This window comes from Erinaceus europaeus, chromosome 9, assembly GCF_950295315.1.
Source record: "Erinaceus europaeus chromosome 9, mEriEur2.1, whole genome shotgun sequence".
NCBI classification, from domain to species: Eukaryota; Metazoa; Chordata; class Mammalia; order Eulipotyphla; family Erinaceidae; genus Erinaceus; species Erinaceus europaeus.
The window spans coordinates 15,102,378-15,124,892 of record NC_080170.1 but is presented as its reverse complement, the minus strand read 5'-3'; the positions used below and the strand labels follow the sequence as shown (position 1 = coordinate 15,124,892).

General features: G+C 39.5%; 1 protein-coding gene across 1 annotated transcript; it reads right to left on the bottom strand.

The window, feature by feature from the left end:
* Positions 1 to 581: 581 nt before the first annotated feature.
* LOC132540347 (butyrophilin-like protein 8) lies at positions 582 to 22,042 on the bottom strand. The gene is made up of 4 exons (XM_060197399.1): positions 21,933 to 22,042; positions 17,224 to 17,571; positions 4,739 to 5,014; positions 582 to 1,080 (listed from the first exon to the last, which is right to left on the bottom strand). The coding sequence occupies exons 1-4, from the start codon at positions 21,979 to 21,981 to the stop codon at positions 962 to 964; spliced, it is 792 nt and encodes a 263-aa protein (XP_060053382.1). The 5' UTR covers positions 21,982 to 22,042; the 3' UTR covers positions 582 to 961.
* Between the last annotated feature and the right edge of the window lie 473 nt (positions 22,043 to 22,515).

Below are 22,515 nucleotides of genomic sequence, written 5' to 3'. Positions count from 1 at the left end.
GTCTATGCCCCATATCCAGCCCCTGTACTAAAGGCATCTACATGGGGATGAAAATGAAATCAGAAGCATTATTGCTAAAGAAAGGAATTGACTTCTAGTATCCCTTAGCGGTGAAGATGGAAGCCAATAGGACGAAGGTAACGAGAGTAGTGGTGGGATCTTGATCCACATTCTTAACGGGATATGTCACCTCCAAGAAGAAAACTGGTTCTTGAGGTAAAAACTCTGTGACTAGTTATTACTCTATCTCTTCTTTATTTATTCTTAAACTACATTGAAGCATCTTTTAGCTATCATCTTCCTTTTGTTATTAATAGTGGGTTACAAGTTTATAAGATTACAGTGTATAGTTCCACACTGCACATATCACCAAAGTTCAGTCACCCTCCCACTTCCCAAAGATAATCACCATAGTTTTCACAAAGTCTTAGAAAACATAAACTGGCATCTTCTTAAAAATTTATTATTATTTTTTGTATGAGCTAAAGGGCCGGGTGGTGGTGTACACAGATGAACACTAATGTTACCAATACAAGAACTAGGGTTTAAGTCCCTGGTTCCCACCCGCAGTGGGGAGGCTTCACTAGCAGTGAAGCAGTGATGCAAGTTCCTCTCTGTCTGTCTATCCTCCTCTCCCTATCAATTTATTTTTATCCTGTCAAATAATAGTAAAGAAACATAAAAAAGAATTAAATAATTTGTATGAGCTATGAGGAAACTAAAAATAGTTCTCCCACTGATAATTGTATTCATTTTGCTAGAAAGAGCCTGATGGGAGCTGGTATTTCTCAAAGGGCAAAATCCTTTTGTGCTGACGTAGAGTGGGAGAGGACTGTGGTATCTGTGTTCCAGGAGATGAATTTTTATTGTACAGGGCATCAAGAACAAGTCTGTTAGGTGATACTTAATTTGACTCCACTGGAATTTTGAAAACACCACATATTTGTTCTTTTATTCTCTTTTACTTACTCATACGTTTGATGCAGTAAGTCATTGCACTGATGATAATGATACAGACCAAGCAGATTACTCCCAGCAAAATATAAACCAGGTTCAAGGGTGAAGACTGGAAAAAGGTGTCTGCAAAACAGTTCACAGGCCCTCAGTAGTTACTGAGCAATAAGGGCAGTTTGACTCTTATTTAATCCTAAAGTCAACAGGAAATGTTTCTTTTTAATATTTATTTTGTTACTCTCACAACATACACCCTTCTCCACCTACTTCCCTTCTGATTACCAACAATTTGGTCTTATGGTTTAGAAGTTCATGTTTTCTTTAATTATTTCCATTTGTCTTATCTAGATATCACATATGAATGAAATAATATAGTGATTTGGGGTTACAATTAAATATATGTTTTTAATTTAACCAGGTGCGTCACACCTGGCCTCAAATTTTGTTTTATTTTTAAAAAATATTTATTTATTTTCCCTTTTGTTGCCCTTGCTTTTTTATTATTGTTGTAGTTATTATTGTAATTGATGTCATCATTGTTAGATAGGGCAGAGAGAAATGGAGAGAGGAGGGGAAGATAGAGACGGGGAGAGAAAGATAGACACCTGCAGACCTGCTTCACCACTTGTGAAGCGACTCCTCTGCAGGTAGGGAGCCGGGGGACTCGAACCGGGATCCTTACTCTGGTCCTTGTGCTTTGTGCCACATGCACTTAACCTGCTGCACTACCACCTGACTCCCCCAATTTTTTTTTTTTTTGTATTGACTGATAAGAAAGATAGGAGGAGAAAGAACCAGACATCACTCTGGTACATGTGCTTCCAGGGACTGAACTCAGGACCTCATTCTTGAGAGTCCAGGGCTTTATTCACTGCGCCACCTCCACACACACACACACGCACATGCACACACACACACACACACACACACACACACACCACCTGGAGGCTGCACTCAGGTACATGCTTTGCTGGGGATAGAACTCAGGACTTCATGCTTAAATTTAGAATGCTGCCATTGTGCCACTGGGCCATGAACAGGAAAATTTTCTATCATTTCTTCTACAAGATTAAAGCTTTGCATCTCTGTATATTTTATTTTAATTTTTGGTATATAAATGTATATATAGAGGTTGAATATCACTACCTTCTAAAACTCCATTTCTTTCTAAAACGGTCACCTTTTAATGCAAAGTTATATGCAATGTGACAATAAGTGTTTGTCTATATCAAATGTGTGCTGAGTTACAGATTTCTTTCCTGGTTGTCTGTCTGTACCATTGTCTCTGTGTTTTCTTTTGCCTAATTTAGGCATACTAAGCTTCTCAACTTGTTCTTTTTATTTATTGTTTTAATTTTTGTTAATTGAAGTACATCACACCATAATGTTATAGAAGCTTCAGGTGTGAATAATTATAAATTAACACTAATACCTACTACATTAAGCTCACCACCAAAAGTTCAATTCTGTTCTTTACTTTACGGTTGACCCCTTTTACTTGACTCCCTCATCTTTCTATCTACTTCACTTCAATTTGGTCTTATAGTTTAAATTTTTTAAAGATTTTATTTATTTATTTATTTATTAATGAAGAAGATAGGAGTAGAGAGAAAGAACCAGACATCACTCTGGCACATGTGCTGCTGGGGATCGAACTCAGGACTTCATGTTTGAGAGTTCAAAGCTTTATCACTGCACCACCTCCCAGACCACAAAAGTTTTTTTTCCATTTTATTTTTCATTAGGGGAAATTAGTGGCTTGCAGTAAATTCATTTTTTCTTTATTTAGTATTTCATTCATTTGATTTTTCCAGGTGCCACATATAAATGAAATCATATGGTGATTTGGGATTACAATTTCAATGCCCTTAAACATTCTTCACACAAGATATGGAACAAGATCAGAAGAGAAAACACAAGTAGAACCTCAACTGGAACTGGCATATTGCACCAAAGTAAAAGTCTCTGGGGTGGGTGGGAGGGAGAATATAGGTCCAAGAAGGATGACAGAGGACCTAGTGGGGGTTGTATTGTTATATGGAAAACTTAGAAATGGTATGCATGTACAAACTTTTGTATTTACTGTTGAATGTAAAACATTAATTCCCCAATAAAGAAATTAAAAAAAAAAAAAAGAAAATGGAGCTCCAGAAAAAAAAAAAGATATGGCAGTTATATGTAGTCCTCAGATAAACAGCACTATGCAAGCCCATAAAAGCCCACCATAAGGGGCTGGGTGGTGGCACACCTGGTTGAGCACACATGTTACAATGCGCTAGGTCCCAAGTTCAACCCCCTGGTCCCCACCTGCAGGGTTCTCTTGCTGCTTCACAAGTGGTTAAGCAGTGCTGCGGGTATCTCTCTGTCTCTCTCCCTCTCAACCTCCCCCATCCCTCTTGAGTTCTGGCTGTTTCTATCAAATAAATAAAGATAATATAAAAATTTAGTAAGGTAAAAATTGAAAGAAAAAACCAACAACACCATAATTCAGTGAAGATCTGCAAATAACGTCAAACAGGAGTGTGCTTGCCCAAACCCGTGGTCTCAGATTCATGGAAAATTAATGCTGAATTCAAAATTTTGAAGCTTGGTTTCTATTACTTGAGTTACTTGAAATCCAGAATGACTATACAGATAACATTCATGATGTAAGTGCTGTTCAAACCTTCCTCTTTGATGATAATTCTGGCTCCCTCCCCTCCTCAAACTTTCCCCAGACATCCATGACTCCTGCCTCAATCATAATGGTAGACACATTACTGAAAATCCAAATCTCAGAATCTATCATCCTGGTAACCATCTTTTCTTCTCCTCTGTCCAGCCATCCAGTTTCCTTGGTGCTTATGCTCTCTCCTATTCTCACCCAACACCTCTTCACCAGCAGACAGTAAACTTAGACTTACAGTCTTTGTCATTTTATGTAAATTTATGCAAATTCTTCTATTTACTATTTCCATTATTCTGTTCTCTTCAAGTTAATTCTGAAATAAGTATCAATTTCCAGTTTTAAGATTTCTGATATAATCATTTACGGTGTAACTGTAACTCCGGAATGTATGTTAACTCTAAACTATGATATATTGTGACTTTTTTATAATAAAACTAATTTTATTATTGGTGAGTTATACGAGTTATTTACATATTTTGGATGTTAACCTTTTGTCTGTTTTTCATATATCTTCTGCTTTTAAAATAAATCTATTTTTCTTTTTTAATATTTATTTATTTATTCCCTTTTGTTGCCCTAGTTGTTTTCCTGTTGTAGTTATTGTTGTTGTCGTTGTTGGATAGGAAAGAGAGAAATGAAGAGAGGAGGGGAAGACAGAGGGGGAGAGAAAGAGAGACACCTGCAGACCTGAAACTTCACCGCCTGTGAAGCGACTCCCCTGTAGGTGGGGAGCCGGGGCTCGAACCGGGATCCTTACACCAGTCCTTGTGCTTTGCACCATGTGCGCTTAACCTGCTGCGCTACTGCCCGACTCCCATCTCTTTATTTTTCTGATTTATCTATTATGCCTCTCCTTTGGTTAATATTTTCCTGAACTTTTTTTCACCTGTTTATTTTTTAATGAATAGCCCATGTACTTTACATTTTTTTCTGTTATGAAATGCAGCAGTTGGGGTTTTATAAATGTAACCTGATAGTCTCTGTTTTTTACAGGCAAAGTAAGTCCTCTTACATTGATGGTGATTACTGACATCTTTGAATTAAGTTGTCTCATACTTTAAGAAACACTCACTCTGGGATACCCAGGACTCCACCCTGCTTCTCTTTTCCACTCACCTTTTATCAGTATTCTAAAGTCCTCCTGTCGTTTCTCATAAGGATGCTGGATGGAACAAGATATGCTCCCGGTATTTTCTTGGACTACAATGGAGCTCTCAACATCAAACAGACCATTTGTGCCTACGTTCACCTTGGAGTCTGAGGGAAAATCATGTCCTTGAGAATTTTTCCACTTTACTGTGGGCTGAGGAAACCAGCCTGAAGACTTGCAGAGTAGTTGGATGTTGCTGCCAACTTTCCCCATAATAGAAACCAGGGGGGATAAACCAAGTGCTGGGGAGAAATAGAATAGAGATGAAAACAAAAAACCACACAAAGTAAGTATGTCCACTTTCACTACCACAGTTCATCACAGCACTATAATATCTACACAGAGCAGTGAACAAGAAAGACAAATAAAAATAACCCAAATTGTAAAAGAAGTGAAATTATCACTACTTACAGATATCATGGAAATAATTATTGAAAACTTTAAAGATTAGATTAAAAGAATGCTAGAGATCTTGGACTGGAGTTCGTGTACTGCACTAAGGTAAAAGACTCAGGAGTGGGGGGAGTGTTCAGGTCCAGGAATATGATGGCAGAGGAGGACCTAGAGGGGGTTAGATTGGTATGTGGACCCACACCTATGGACATCTAGTCTTTGAAAAAGGTGCCCAGACTATTAAATGAGGAAAGCAGAGTTTCTTCAACAAGTGGTGTTGGAAAAATTGGGTTGAAACATGCAGAAGAATGAAACTGGACCACTATACCTCACCAAACACAAACCTAAATTCCAAATGGATCAAGAACCTGGATGTTAGACCAGAAACTATCAACTTAGGGGAAAATATTGGCAAAACCCTTTCCCAAATAAATTTTAAAGGTATCTTCAATGATACAAATCCATTTACAAAGAAAAAAAAAACAAAAATAAACCAGTGGGACTACATCAAATTAAGAAGCTTCTGCACAGCAAAAGAAACCACTATCCAAACAGAGAGACCCCTCACAGAATGGTAGACCTTTATATACCGTACATCAGAGAAGAAGCCAATAACCAAAATATATAGAGCTCGCCAAACTCAGCAACAAGAAAAAAAAATGATCCCATCCAAAAGTGGGGAGAGGATACGAACAGAATATTCAGTGTAGAGGAGATCCAAAAGGCAAAAAAACATGAAAAAATGCTCCAAGTCATTGATTGTCAGAGAAATGCAAATAAAGACAACAGTGAGATACCACTTCACTCCTGTGAGAATGTCATACATCAGAAAAGGTAACAGTAGCAAATGCTGGAGAGGGTGTGGGGACAAAGGAACCCTCCTGCACTGCTGGTGGGAATGTAAATTAGTTCAATCCCTGTGGAAAGCAGTCTGGAGAACTCTCAGAAGGCTAGATATGGACTTACCCTGTGACCTTGCAATTTCTCTCCTGGGAATATATCCTAAGCAACCCAACACAACCATGCAAAAAGACTTGTGTATACCTATGTTCATAACATTACAATTTGTAATAGCTAAAACCTGGAAGCAACCCAGGTTTCCAACAACAGATGAGTGGTTGAGTAAGTTGTGGTTTGTGTACACATTGGAATACTATTCAGCTGTTAAAAATGTCTTGTGCAAATGACATTCTCCTTCCATTTCTTACAAAAAAAAAAAAAACCAGTTCTTTAATTCTCTAGAATGAACTAATCATTAAAAGAATAATGATGTGCTCATTGATAGTTATTTTGTATAGGGATTTCCTAAAACAATTAAATAAACTTAGGCAGTATACTTAATGTTAAATAGCAGCATATTTGGATATTGTTGGTCTTCAATGCTTAATAACTCTTTAATGTTACAACCATCAACCTTATAATGCACTGGATAGTCTAGAGAAACTGAATACCTATGTAAAAGAAGAAGTATGATAATAACAGGCTAAATTTGAAATAAAAAACCTAAAATTTTGAGATTTCAAAAAAAAAAACACTAAAAGAAAAAGGTGAATTCATCTTCACCCCATCTTGAATGGAGCTTGAACAAATAATGTTAAGTGAGATAAGTCAGAAAGGGTGAATATGGGATAAGTCAGAAGGATGAATATGGGATGTTCTTACTCATAGACAAAAGTTGACAAATAAGAATAGAAGGGAAAAAAGAACTTGGTCTTCAACAAATGGTGTTGGAAACAGTGGGTTGAAACATGCAGAAGAATGAAACTGAATCACTGTATGTCACCAAATAGAAAAGTAAATTCCAAGTGGATCAAGGACTTGGATGCTAGACCACAAACTATCAAATACTTAGAGGAAAATATTGGCAGAACTCTTTTCCGCATAAACTTTAAAGACATCTTCAATGAAACGAATCCAATTACAAAGAATACTAAGGCAAGTATAAACCTATGGGACTACATCAAATTAAAAAGCTTCTTCACAGCAAAAGAAACCACTACCCAAACCAAGAGACCCTTCACAGAATGGGAAAAGATCTTTTCATGCCATACATCAGACAAGAGTTTAATAACCAACATGTATAAAGAGCTTGCCAAACTCAACAACAAGACAACAAATAACCCCATCCAAAAATGGGGGGAGGACATGGACAGAATATTCACCACAGAAGAGGTCCAAAAGGCTGAGAAACACATGAAAAAATGCTCCAAGTCTCTGATTGTTAGATAAATGCAAATAAAGACAACAATGAGATACCACTTCACTCCTGTGAGAATGTCATACATCAGAAAAGGTAACGGCAGCAAATGCTGGAGAGGGTGTGGGGTCAAAGGAACCCTCCTGCACTGCTTGCTGGTGGGAATGTCAATTGGTCCAACCTCTGTGGAGAACAGTCTGGAGAACTCTCAGAAGGCTAGAAATGGACTTACCCTATGATCCTGCCATTCCTCTCCTGGGGATATATCCTAAGGAACCCAACACATCCATCCAAAAAGATCTGTGTACACATATGTTCTTAGCAGCACAATTTGTAATAGGCAAAACCTGGAAGCAACCCAGGTGTCCAGCAACAGATGAGTGGCTGATCAAGCTGTGGTATATATACACAATGGAATACTACTCAGCTGTAAAAAATGGTGACTTCACTGTTTTCAGCCGATCTTGGATGGACCTTGAAAAAATCATGTTGAGTGAAATAAGTCAGAAACAGAAAGATGAATATGGGATGATCTCACTCTCAGGCCGAAGTTGAAAAACAAGATCAGAAAAGAAAACACAAGTAGAACCTGAAATGGAATTGGCGTATTGCACCAAAGTAAAAGACTCTGGGGTGGGTGGGTGGGGAGAATACAGGTCCATGAAGGATGATAAATGACATAGTGGGGGTTGTATTGTTAAATGGGAAACTGGGGAATGTTATGCATGTACAAACTATTGTATTTACTGTTGAATGTAAAACATTAATTCCCCAATAAAGAAATAAATTATTTAAAAATATATTATTATTATAACTGTATTATTATTATTAAAAATAATATGGGGGCCGGGTAGTAGTGCAACAGGTTAACCACACATGGAGTGAAGCACAAGGACCAGCTTACAGCTTCCGGTTCGAGCCCCCAGCTCCCCACCTGCAGGGGGGCCACTTCACAGGCGGTGAGGCAGGTCTGCAGGTGTCTATCTTTCTCTTCCCCTCTCTGTCTTCCCCTCCTCTCTCCATTTCTCTCTGTCCTATCCAACAACAGCAACAGCAATAGTAACAATAGTAATGACAACAATAAACAAGGGTAACAAAAGGGAAATAATAGTAATAGAACAGGGGAAGGCAGCATAACGGTTATGCATAAGGAGGCACCAGGTTCAGGCCCCCACAAAAAACAAAAAACAAAAACATTAATTCCCCAATAAAGAAATAAAATAATAATAAATAAAAAGAAACGAAAACACAAGTAGAACCTGAAATGGAATTGGCATACTGCACCAAAGTAAAAGACTCTGGGGTGGGAGGGTGGGGAGAGTACAGGTCCATGAAGGATGATAGATGACATAGTGGGGTTTGTATTGTTAAATGGGAAACTGGGGAATGTCATGCATGTACAAACTATTGTATTTACTGTTGAATGTAAAACATTAATTCCCCAATAAAGAAATAATAAAAAAAGAGAACTTGGACTAGAGTTGGTGTATTGCACTAAAGTAAAAGAGTCTGGGTTTAGGGGGAGGGTTCAAGTCCTGGAACATGATGGTAGAGAAGGAACTAGTAGGGGTTAAATGGAAATGTGGAAAACTGAGAAATATTACACATGTACAAACTATTGTATTTTACTAAGGACTATAAACCATTAATCCCCCCAACAAAGAAAATTTTTAAAAAAGATTGTTATGTGGAAAACTGAGAAATGTTACACATGTGAACTGTTGTATTTTACTGTTGACTGTAAATAATTCATCCTAATAATAATAATAATAATTAATAATAATAATGTCTGGGAGGTGGTGCAGTGGATAAAGCATTAGATTCTTAAGCATGATGTTCTGAGTTTAATCCCTGGCAGCACATGTACCAGAGTGATGTCTGGTTCTTTCTCTTTCTCTTCCTATCTTTCTCATTAGTAAATATAAATTTAAAAAATTAAAGAAAAAGAAAGGAGTTAAAAACTAAAAGTGTGACTAATTATGCAAGAAAATATTAACTATAGTGAGATATATTTTTCCAATTAACAAATTTTGCACATTTTAAGAAGTAAAACTATGTATCACAAATAAAAACACTGAAATAGGATTCAATCTTTATGCATTGTAATGTACATAATTTAAATGTATCAGTAAGCTTTCGGAGAGGAAATTGAAATATGAAAAGCAGGTATGAATTTTTTTTTTTTTTGCCTCCAGGGTTATTGCTGTGGCTCAGTGCCTGCACCATGAATCCACTGCTCCTGGAGGCCATTTTCTCCCCTTTTGTTGCCCTTGTTGTTGTAGCCTTGTTGTGGTTATTATTATTGTTGATGTTTGTTGTTGGATAGGACAGAGAGAAATGGAGAGAGGAGGGGAAGACAGAGAAGGGGAGAGAAAGACACCTGCAGACCTGCTTCACAGCCTGTGAGGTGACTCCCCTGCAGGTGGGGAGCCAGAGGCTGGAAGCGGGTTCCTTCCGCATGTCCTTGTGCTTTGTGCCATGTGCACTTATTCCCCTGCGCTACCCTTTGACCCCCAAGCCAGTGGAAAAAAGTGTTAAGAAGACACTGTAAGCACAGAATTTAAATATGTATAGATGCTTAGTAATTAGAAAACTTAAATGAAATTAGAAGAGCCAATTACAAAAAAAACACACCAAACAAACAAAAACTGTTAGAAAATTGTTCAGGAGGTGGCATAGTGGATAAAGCACTGGATTCTCAAGCACGAGGTCCTGAGTTCTATTCCATGTACCAAAGTGATGTCTGGTTTTCATTCTATCCCTCCCTCTCCTCATAAACAAACAAACAAAGTATTAAAAAAGTCTGCTAGAAATAATAAATGTGTATAGGCAAAGTAAAACTTGAACTGCATTTGATACATTCCACCAAAGCCAAGGATTCTGGGGAAGAAGAAGAAGGGGAGGGCTGGTGTGATTCACATCCTGGTGCATGAGTGGTGGATAGGGACATAAGTTGGGAGTAAAGAGTGTTTTGCAGGCATCTATAAGGAAAGATGAGGATTTGTCAACAACTGTACTGTAAACCATCAACCCTCTCTCCAATTAAAATAATACAAAGGTATTAGAAAAAACTCATCAGCTTTAAAGGCGGGGGGAGGATCTTTTACTCTATATGGTTAAATCATTTGTTGAAAAAACAGTGAAATAGTGTGGTCTGGGAGATGGTGCAGTGAATAAAGCATTGGACTTTCAAGCAATGAAACTCAAGAGGTCCTCAGTTCAAGCCCTGGCAGCACATGTATCAGAGTGATGTCTGGTTCTTCCTCTTTCTCATTAGTAAATAAATAAAATCTTAAAAAACACACACAAAAAAAACAGTAGAATGTATCCACCAGTGTTTGGTGTCCTCTCCCCATAGCTTTTACTGATGTTTTGCTACTATGCTCTAGTTAACCTCTCTAGTGTTCAAGCACATTCTAGAAGTATTGGTACTGACCATGCAGGACAAATTAAAATTTGTCATTTGCCCTATGCACTTGAGCTTCACAGTATGATCCCTATACCCTACTTACAAAGGCCATCAATGATCCTGCTAGGATGAGGATGCATACTGACAAGCTATTAATTCCCAGTCCTTCTTTTACCAAAGTGCTAAGCTCTAGTTAAATGATTGGATATTTCTCTGGTATAGCACAAGTCATTCATTGTTCCTGTATGCTAGAATGGCATGGCTCTTCCCCTTTTATGGGTGTTTTTCTCAGTGGATTTTTTAACGTTGGTTCTGAAAAATGGATGTTTCACACATCCCTCAGTTTGCTAAGTTGAAATTTATTCCTATCTCTGTGGACATTGTTATAGGCTATATACATACCACCTGTTGCATAGTAAGCAACCCATGTTTGTGAACACTTTATCTGCCTTTGCTGCTGAGGTATTCCTTATTAGACTAACTACGACCCTAAATATGATTCTAGATTAAGGCCTATTTCTTCTAAACATGCATTTTGCATGCCTTCCTACCCCGCTAGATGAGTAATTGTGGAACGTCATATGTACCCTTAAAGGGCTATTTCTCAGTCACGAACAGAAGAATACAGAGAGCTTTATATATTTTAAATTTTGTACTGCATAATTCTAATCAGATAGTTGCTAAGTGTTACTTTTCTTCCAGAGCTATTCCTTCTCCAAGCAGATGCCTTGTGATTTGCCTGGTCTTTGTGACTGAAGTCAATAAAATTACTAACTTAAGGCATAGGGTATATTTCTTTTAGTTTATCATTCACAGGTCCTGTATGCTGATCAGTTAAACCCCTCTCATCTGCAAACTCCTCATAAGAACATGAGCTGAAGCAAGGGTTGCAGCAATCCAATACCCTGGATATGCCATGATTGCCACCCAGGAGCCACTTGAACTTGGGGATACCTCTGTAAGTCTCTGTTCTGAGCCCCCCTAAGTGATGGACTGTCTCTGGGTTAGACACAGATAGTAGACCACAGGTCTTCAGGCTAACAGGGCCTTATCTGATACCCAGTTATTGCACCCACACTCTGCGGCAGGGGGTAAAGGCAGAGCTTGCAGGGGTAACCCTAGAATCACTGAAGATTTGCTTATTTCTCTTATGCTCATACAGACTGAACATCTTGTCCATATCTTTAATCAGAAGTGAGGAACTGTTTTGACCCCAACAGTAGTTTGGTACTATTAGCATACAAATGACATCACTCTGAGGAGGTGTGACAGAGAAGGGAATGTATAAAAGGCAGGACTTGGAGCAAGCCTCTCTCTTTGGCTGCTGCTTCTTCTCCTGGTCAGAAGCATCTCGACACAGGTGCTCCAGGTATCCGCCATGGCTACTTCTTCTAGGAACTGAACACATGTGACTCAGCTAGCCAGTAAACTTTTAGACCCCTCTACAGCCATGAGCAACTTTTACCAAAGCTGATAATTGTTTATCTTATGGGACTGAACTTCTGATAACTATACTTAGACTTCATGGACCAAGCGTACTCTTAGCCCCTGGTAATAACTGCTTATTTTGTGTATCTAAATATATGTCCCATACTTTTGTAATGCCCTAATAAACCTTGTATTGTTTAAATCCATTCCCAGCTCCCTGCAGTGAATCCTTTTATGCACCACATCTTTTTAAAACCCTTTTTAAGTTAAATTACAACAGCGGAATAGAACAGAAAGACCAGAAATAAGCCCCCATACCTATGGACAACTAATTTTGGACAACACACACAAAACATTAAATGGAGAAAGGAGAGTCTCTTCAACAAGTGATATTAGGAAAACTTGATTGAAACTTGCAAACAAATGAAATTGGACCACTACATATTACTATGCACAAAAGTCAACTCCAAGTGGATCAAAGACAAGGACATTAAACTATAAAATTTCAAATATAGAGAAGAAAACCTTGGCAGAACATGTCATGATTTATGCTTTTAAAATGTCTTCACTGGGACCAGGTGGTGGCATGCCTGGCTGAGTGCACATGTTACAACACACAAGAACCAGGTTTAATATGGGATGATCCCACTCATCAACAGAAGTTGAGTAAGAAGATCTGAAAGAGAAACTAAAAGCAGGACCTGACCAAATTGTAGGTAGGGCACCAAAGTAAAAACCCTGAGGTGAGGGGTAGACATGCAGCTTCCTGGGCCAGTGGGGGGTGGAGTGGGTGGGAGGGATGGGTCACAGTCTTTTGGTGGTGGGAATGGTGTTTATGTACACTCCTAGTAAAATGTAGTCATATAAATCACTAGTTAATATGAGAGGGGGGAAATTAATTGTATGTCTCGAAGTTTTTTAAAACACAAACTGAATCTTTTTAATATATAGGCTGTGTAACTGATATGCAGACTCTCTCAAAAGCCTAGGCCAAGTAGATCAGAAGCAACCAATAGCAGAGCTATATACAAGATACTGGGTACTGTACAGCAAACCATAACAAAAGGACTTTTCAAAGTTAACCCAGTTACCAAATAATGTGATGATAACATTAACTATCGATTGTCTTTTTGAACCCAAAGACAGCAGGAACTTCACTTCTCCACTATAGAGCCTCTACTTCCCCCAGTCCTGGAACCCTTGGATAGGGCCCACTTTCCCATATGCCTCTCCCAACCCATATCAAATAATATTGCATCTGCCGATCACAACCTAATCAACGCAATGATTGTCACCTCAACATGCTTCATTTCAGACTGTGTCCAGAGACTTCACGTGTGGAATGACAACCCTTCAGCTTCATTACTCAGGTGAGACCTTTCCTTTCATAGTTTACTCTAATTCCATCTCAAGTGGTTCATTTTCTAACAAAGTCCCAAAACCTAGATATACACCAGTTTCTGTGAGAGAGAGCATATGTTCACATGTGTCCATAAACTACTGCAAAATATATACCTGAAAGCAGAAGTACACTAGAGTTTGCAGTGAGTAACCCCCTAACACTTCCTCTCCACTATTCCAAGCTTTGGGTCCATGATTGCTCAACAATTTGTTTGGCTTTGTATGTTAACTCTCTTTTCAGTCACCAGGTGCCAGATGTCATCAGGATACGGCCAGGCTTCCCTGATGAAGACCCCACCAATGTGTCCTGGAGCTCAGATTCCCCAGAGACACACCCTACCAGGGAAAGAGAGAGGCAGACTGGGAGTATGGACTGACCAGTCAATGCCCGAGTTCGGTGGGGAAGCAATTACAGAAGCCACACCTTCTACCTTTTGCAACCCACAATGACCCTGGGTCCATGCTCCCAGAGGGATAGAGAATGGGAAAGCTATCAGGGGAGGGAGTGGGATATGGAGGTTGGGTGGTGGGAATTGTGTGGAGTTGTACCCCTCCTACCCTATGGTTTTGTTAATTAATCCTTTCTTTAATAAAAAATAAAAAATAAATAAAATTAAAAAAAGAACCAGGTTTAAGTCCCTAGTCCCCACTTGCAGGGAGAAAGCTTCATGAGTGGCGAAGCAGTGCTGCAGGTGTCTCTCTCCCTCTCTGTCTTCCCTTTATCCTCTTGATTTCTGGCTGTCTCTATCCAATCAATAAATAAAGATAATTTAAAAATTTTTTAAATGTCTTCAAAGATTTAAGCCAACAGCAAAGAAAAAAATCAATAGGACTACATCAAACTGAAAAGCTTTGGCATGGCAAAGGATACTATCTCTCAAACACTCTACTTGTGGGAGAAGATTTTTAAACAATATGCTTCAGATAAAGGACTAATAACCAAAATACATGAAGAGCTCAGTAAACTCAGCACAAAACAATCAAACAACAACAACAAAGCCCCTAAATAACCCCTTTAGAAACTGGAGCGAGGTTATGGGCAGAAACTTCCACAAGGACGAGCTCTGAGGGCTCAAGAGACACATGATACAGTGTTCACAGTCATTGACTATCAGAGAAATGCAAATAAAGACAACAATGAGATACCTCTTTAAACCCCGAGAATGCCATATATCAGAAAGGCACAACTAGCTAAACAAGCTAATACAGTATCAGAACAGGCTAACAAAATAGCTGAGCTACAGAAAACAACAGAGGGGAGAAAGAATAGAATAAATGAGGCAGAATTAACAAGATTGAAGACAAATTAAAGAAAAATAAGAAAGAAGTAAGAGATCTCAAAAAGAGACTAAGAGATAGTGAAAACAACAACAGAGACATATGGGATGACTTCCAAAGAAATAATATGGGGGTTGACCAGCAGCCCATTTCTGACTCTTGGCTGTCACGGTCCCTTCTTGGGCAAGCCTTTGGATCAAACAACACTGCTGAGACTTGATCTCTGGTGGGGGGGGGATCTCTGGATGAAGTCCAACATTGGACCTGGCACCTGGAATCTGGCATCTGGATCCTGGTTCCCGGACCCTTGGGCCCCTGTTCTGGAGCCAGCAGGTCAACCAGGACTCCCTTGGGACTCTTAGTCTCTGGCAGAGGAACTCGTGGGTTCACCAGGAGTCTGGATGAAATCCGCCATCGCATCACGGCACCTGGACCCAGACCCTGGACCCTTGGGTTGTGGTTCTGGAGCTGCTGGGTCAACCAGGACTCCCTTGGGACTCAGTCTCTGTCAGAGGAACTTGCGGTTGACCAGGAGTCTGGATGAAGTCTGCCATCACATCCCAATACCCGAACTCCAGACCCCAGACCCTGGCACCCAGATCCTGGATCCCAGTTCCCAGACCCCCAGGCCATGGTTGTGGAGCCAGCAGGTCAACCAGGACTCCCTTTGGACTTAGTCTCTGGCAGAGGAAAAAAAAAAGAAATAATATACTTATTATAGGTCTACCAGAGGAAGAAAGAGAGGGAGGGGAAGAAAGCATTCTACAGAACATAATAGCTGAGAACTTCTCCAATTTAGACAACATAAAAGACACAAAGGTTCAAGAAGTCCAGAGGGTCCAAACAGAATTAACCCAGACTTAAAGACACCAAGACACATCATATTTAGAATGAAAAGGAATAAGGACAAAGAAAAGATTCTGAAAGCTGCAAGACAAAAAACAAAGAGTCACCTACAAAAGAAAACCCATAAGATTAGTAACATATTTCTCCACACAAATACTACAGGCAAAAAGAGAATGGCAAAATATCTATCGAGTGCTCAATGAGAAAGGCTTTCAACCAAGACTACTGTATCCTGCTAGACTGTCATTCAGACTAGATGGAGGCATAAAAACCTTCTCAGACAAGCAACAGTTGAAGGAATCAACTGTCACCAAGCCTGCCCTGAGAGACGTTCTGAAAGGTCTCCTATAAACAGTCAGACCACCATAAATAGGCCATATATCAGAACACTCTAAAAATCTACAATAGTGGCATTAAAATATGTTCAATCTATAATATCAGTAAATGTCAATGGCCTGAATTTACCTATTAAAAAGCACAGTGTAGGAAGATGGATCAGAAAACACAACCAACCCATATGTTGTCTGCAGGAATCCCACCTAACTCAATAAGACAAACACAGACTCAAAGTGAAAAGACGGAAAACTATCATACAAGCCAATGGCCCACAAAAAAAGGGCAGGAACAGTTGTGCTCAAATGTGACATGATAGACCTTAAAATGAATAAAATTTGAAAAGATAGGGATGGACATTACTTAGTGCTTAGAGGACCAATTGGACATCAAGAGGACTTAATGATCATCAACATCTATGCACCCACTGAGAGAGGCCATCTAAATACATCAAACATCTTCTGAAAGAGCTACAGAAAGAAAAGAGCTACAGCAAAATATTAACAGCAACACAGTAATAGTAGGAGACTTAAACACCCCACTTGCTAAACTTGACAGATTATCCAGGCAGAAAATCAATAAAGAAACAAATAATCTAAATAAAGAGATAGATAAACTAGAACTACTGGAAATTTTCACAGTAAAAATGGTGATTTCACCCCATCTTGGATGGAGCTTGAAGAAATCATGTTAAATGAAATAAGTTAGAAACAGAAGGGTGAATATGGGATGCTCTCACTCACAGGCAGAAGCTGAAAAACAAGATCAGAAAACACTAAGCAGAACTTGGACTGGAGTTTGTGTATTGCACCAAAGTAAATGACTGGGGTAGGTGATGGTGTGGAGGAGTTCAGGTCCTGCAACAGGATGGCAGAGAGCCTAATGGGTGTTGTATTATTGCGTGGAAAACTGAGAAATGTTATGCATGTACAAACTATTGTATTTACTGTCAACTGTAAAACATTAATCCCCTAATAAAGAAATTAAAAAATCTACACATGTGAAAAATAAAAGAGCTCATAACAAACACAAGGCAGAATTAACTGATGTATTATGTCTTCTAGCTGAATGAGATAACTACGCATTTTCCAATTTACTCTGTTTATAAAGTCCAGAATGGGGAAACTTGACAGTTAGCCTTGGACTATCTGAAATAAGCAACTGACCTGACACCTGCAGTTCCCAGAGAGCATCTTGGTAGTAAGCTTCAGAGCTGAACAAACAACCATATAGACCAGCATCCAAAGTAGTGACATTTTTCAGCTTCAGGGAGACATGGCCCACCGCCATGAAGTTTTTAACCAATTCAGTTCTCCCTTTATAGTCTGCTGTCTGCACTTCATTCTTGTCTTTCCCATCCTTGTAAAGATGAACCAGAGTAGAAAACTCATTCTTGAAGAACCGCACTTCCATGGTTTCTGCACTTGTCTCAGGAGACAGGAAACAGGTGAACACAGCATCCTCCCCAATCAAGACTTGGACATGCTGGTCTGGTCCAGTCACCTGCCACTGACCTGTGGGAAGAAATAGCAGATAACAGAATAAAACCCATACTGGTGTTTCTTTCTTTCTTTCTTTTTTTTTTTTTTATTTAAGAAAGGATTAATTAACAAAACCATAAGGTAGGAGGGGTACAACTCCACACAATTCCCACCACCCAATCTCCATATCCCACCCCCTCCCATGATAGCTTTCCCATTCTCTAGCCCTCTGGGAGCATGGACCCAGGGTCATTGAGGGTTGCAGAAGGTAGAAGGTCTGGCTTCTGTAATTGCTTCCCCGCTGAACATGGGCGTTGACTGGTCGGTCCATACTCCCAGTCTGCCTCTCTCTTTCCCTGGTAGGGTGTGTCTCTGGGGAAGCTGAGCTCCAGGACACATTGGTGGAGTCTTCAATCCAGGGAAGCCTGGCCAGCATCCTGGTGGCATCTGGAACCCGAGTAATGAAGCTGAAGGGTTGTCATTCCACACGTGAAGTCTCTGGACACAGTCTGAGGTGAAGCATGTTGAGGTGGCAATCGTTGCGTTGGTTAGGTTGTGATCGGCGGATGCAATATTATTTGGTATGGATTGGGAGACGCATACGGGAAAGTGGGCCCTATCCAAGGGTTCCAGGACTGGGGGAAGTAGAGGCTTTATAGTGGAGATGTGAGGTTCCTGCTGTCTTAGGGTTCCAAAAGACAATCGATAGTTAATGTTATCATCACATTATTTGGTAATTGGGTTAACTCTGAAAACTCCTTTTGTTAGGGTTTGCTGTACAGTACCCAGTATCTTGTATATAGCTGTGCTATTGGATGCTTCTAATCTACTTGGTCTAGGCCTTTGAGAGAGTCCGCATATCAAATACACAGCCTATATATTAAAAAGATTCAGCCTGTGTTTTGAGAAACTTTGAGCCATACAATTGATTTTCCCTCTCTCATATTAATAAACTAGTGATTTATATGACTACATTTTGCTAGGAGTGTACATAAACACCATTCCCACCACCAAAAGACTGTAACCCATCCCTCCCACCCACTCCCACCCCCCACTGGCCCAGGAAGCTGCATACTGGTGTTTCTGCTTAGGAAAGGCAAGGGCTGGTGGTGTGATGGGATTCTAACAGTCATTAAATACCCCTTTACAAACCTGGTGACTTACATCTCTTTCATCCCACACATCTAAGAAAAAACTTCCATGTCAGTCATTCCAAGCAAGCTTCACACACATCCTGACAAGTGGTTCTTCTTTTTCTTTTTACTAATATTGTCATTTTTAAAAAGAAAAAGTCATGTACCAAAAAGACTAAATAATTAGTCAAGAGACAAAAAAAGGATACTCTCCAGAGTAGACCCTCTTGATTTGAGAAGATTATATATTCTCTCCTCTCTGCCCATCTGTTTCCCCATTTCATCCTCAAAAATGTCCCTTTCCAAAGACTTAAGAGGAAAGTGTATTGCTGTGTTTGGGGTCCAATTTTCAAAGTCTTTTTTCTTTATTTCTTTTTTTTTGCTTTCTTATTTATTTCTTATTCATTCATTTATTTTTTAACCAGACTGTTCAGCTCTGGCTTATGGTAGTGTGGGGAATTGAATCTGGGACTTTGGATCCTCAAGCATGAGAGTCTTTTTGCATAACCATTACGCTATCTATTCCCACCCTTAAGGTTTTCTTTGAGCACATCCACACACACACATCTGTAATATTTTATATGGTAGCTTGTGCTCATGAATAAAATCACTTTTATTTTACTTTATTTTTTTGTGGTACAGTTCTACTTTCACTTTAATTTTGAAACTTTCTTCATTAATTTGTTTTTAAGAATGATCACTATTTCTTTTCTGTGAATATTTCCTGCATAACTCTTTGTTTCACGGAGACACGGTCTGTCTTTCTTCCCATAGCTCTAGACTGAGTCTAGCAAGCGCAATGCTAAGAAGAGAACTTGAGTCCCAAAGTGTGGTTATACATATGAATGGTGAGCACTATTTTCTTCCTTACTTCTTTGCTCTTTAATGATTTATCTACAAAATGGAGACTCCCCCCAACTCTTCATCTGAACTATTCCAGCTTTTAGGTTCATGATTAGTCAACAATTTGTTTGGCTTTATATATTAACTCTTTTTTCAGCCACCAGGTTCCTGATGCCAACTGGACTTCCCTGGGCAGATGACCCCACCAATGTGTCCTGGATCCCTGCTTCCCTAGAGCTCCACCCCACTAGGGGAAGAGTGATACAGGCTGGGAGTATGGGTTGACCTGCCAATGCCTATGTTCATCGGGGAAGCAATTACAGAAGCCAGACCTTCCACCTTCTGCATCCCACAATGACCCTGGATCCATACTCTCAGAGGGATAAAGAATAGCTATCAGGGGAGGGTATGGGATACGGAGTTCTGGTGGAGGGAACTGTACCCTTCTTATCCTATGGTTTTTGACAGTGTTTCCTTTTTATAAATAAAAACATATATATATATTTATATTATTGTGTATAGACAAAGAGAACTTCAGAGAGGAGAGGAAAATAGAGAGGGAAAAAGGCAAAGAGACACCTGAGGCCCTGTTTCACCACTTGTGAAGCTTTCCTCTTGTAGGTGGGGACCAGAGGCTTGAACCCAGGTCCCTGTGCACTGTAATGTATACTTAACCAGGTGTGCCATTGCCTGCTCAACTCTTTAGTGATTTTTAAAGTAATTTTCCTGGTGTAAATCACATTTACCACTCTGCAGTACTGCAGTAGTTCTATTTCCTTTTTTAATTTTTAAATCAACTTTATTTACTTATTGCATAGAGACAACCAGAAATGGAGACGGAAGAAGGTGATAGAGAGGGAGAGACAGAGATACACTGCAGCCATGCTTCACCACTCACAAAGCTTCCCCCCTGCAGGTGGGGACCAGGGGCTTGAACTTGGATACTTGCATGCTGTAACATGTGCACTCAACCCTAACCCTGTTATATTTCTTTTTAGAGAGACTATAGACTATGGGGATCCAGAGATAACACTGTGTACATATCCCTTTGGTATTTAAATGTCTCTTGATTGATTTATATACATAGATTAATTCATAATATGTGAATATATAGGGAGGTATGTATATACATTGGAGCAAATTTAAGTTCAATGGGAATTCACAATAATTAGATTTCATAATCCCTATCTTTGGACTTTAAGTCTTCCTAAGTATATTGTATTCATACATCTTAAAGAAGATTATCATTTAATGAGATGTGACTTCACAGAATGATCTCTGACTAGTTGCTGATCTGGCCTGGCAGACACTGAGTTTTGCCCCTCATCCTCCACCCCTCTTAGTTCCCTGGAGTGGGATGAATATGTTTCCTCCCACCTGTCATATTCACCTATAGGCTTCACAACTCTGATCTCAGCTGTCTGCTGAATGCACCTTCGCCTTTGGTAATCTACCAGTCCTAGTTCTGCCAGAATATGCCAGATGCTATTTTATTCTTCATAAAAAAATCAGACAGTTTCTTCACTGGCAGCTCACATACCACAACCATTGCCAGCTCAACATACCCACACACAACTGGGGATATTATCTTTTCTCCAAATGTCCTAAATGACATCCCCTATTTCTCAGGTACCCAAAGACCTGGTGTTCTACTTCAGATCTATCCTGCCTAGAACCCACAATCTATTCAAGACAAACATTTAATTAATTCACTTTAACATTCATCTGTGCTACAGTGGTCTTTCTTCAACACCCATCCCCATTGACTTTGGGCTACTGTCACGTTTCCACAGTGCCTGAGTTTTTCAATCTTTCCTGTGTTGCTATAGTCTTTGACATTGATAGACCAGGACAAGAGAAGCTGTGGAAGTTAAGAAACAAAGAAAGGGAAAATACAGGATGAAACTTAGACTGTCTGTGGTCTAGTGTATTAGAATTTCAGAGTCTAAAGGGGGAAAGAAGGAGATGTTGAGAGGATGATGGGGATCCATGCACGATGGTGAAGATAGTATTTTGCGGTGGGAACAGAGCACAGACACCCTAACCCAGGATGATAAGAAACTGCTCTTATGGACCAAACTTCCTCTAAGGCTTTTGTGAGAATTATAATAGTTATTATGGTGGGAGGATTGGCTGGAGGTGGTGGTCAGAAAACTGTGGTGATGGGTGTGGTGTGGAACTATAATCCTTTAATTTTACAATCTTGTAAACCATTATTAAATCATAAATAAAAGTCATTTTAAATAAATGAAAAGAAACTATACTTGTATAACAACTGTCTTGTAAACAACTATTTTTCCTAATAAAATAATTTGAATTAAAAAAGAAAGATGTCCTCATCCCACACACTATAATCATTCTTGCTAAATATCCAATCCAGAAAAAGGGAAGAAAGTTTGATTAGCTTGAATTACTTACCTGACCCCAGCTTAAGAAAACTGAGAATCAAAATGATTAGAAGAGGCATGGATGTGTTCTCTAGGTAGACCTCACAGCATGGAACACATGCTAGTAGGGACAGGTGGATGGATTAGTTGAGGAAGAATCATTCCAGCTGTTTCTGGTGCAGAAGCCAATGAGTTTTCCCTTCTAAACTGATGGCAAACTACATTCTTCTTCTTTGTCACAGAAATGATTGTCTGTCAAGAGAATGGAGTCTCTGGACTTTGAATAACTGCATTCATTGACACTGATCATAAATATTTAACTCACATCAAGGAAGCAAAAGTAGAAAGAAGGTGGAGTCGCTGCATATTCTAAGAATACAACCTAAAAGGGAGTTGGGCACAGCGAGTTAAGCACATGTGGCACAAGCACAAGGACCGGTGTAAGGATCCTGGTTCGAGCCCCCGGCTCCCCACCTCAGGGGAGTTGCTTCACAGGTGGTGAAGCAGGTCTGCAGGTGTCTCTCTTTTTCACCCTTTCTCTATCTTTCCCTCCTTTCTCCATTTCTCTCTGTCCTATCCAGCAACAACGACAGCAATAACAACAACAACTACAA

Excerpts from the sequence above, each read along its gene's own strand:
- LOC132540347 (XM_060197399.1), bottom strand. The coding sequence starts at position 21,981 with ATGCCTCTTCTAATCATTTTGATTCTCAGTTTTCTTAAGCTGGGGTCA. Across the intron at positions 17,572-21,932 it reads TTTTCTTAAGCTGGGGTCAG|GTCAGTGGCAGGTGACTGGA; the intron begins GTAAGTAATTCA and ends TTCTTCCCACAG. Across the intron at positions 5,015-17,223 it reads CTGGGAACTGCAGGTGTCAG|CACTTGGTTTATCCCCCCTG; the intron begins GTCAGTTGCTTA and ends ATTTCTCCCCAG.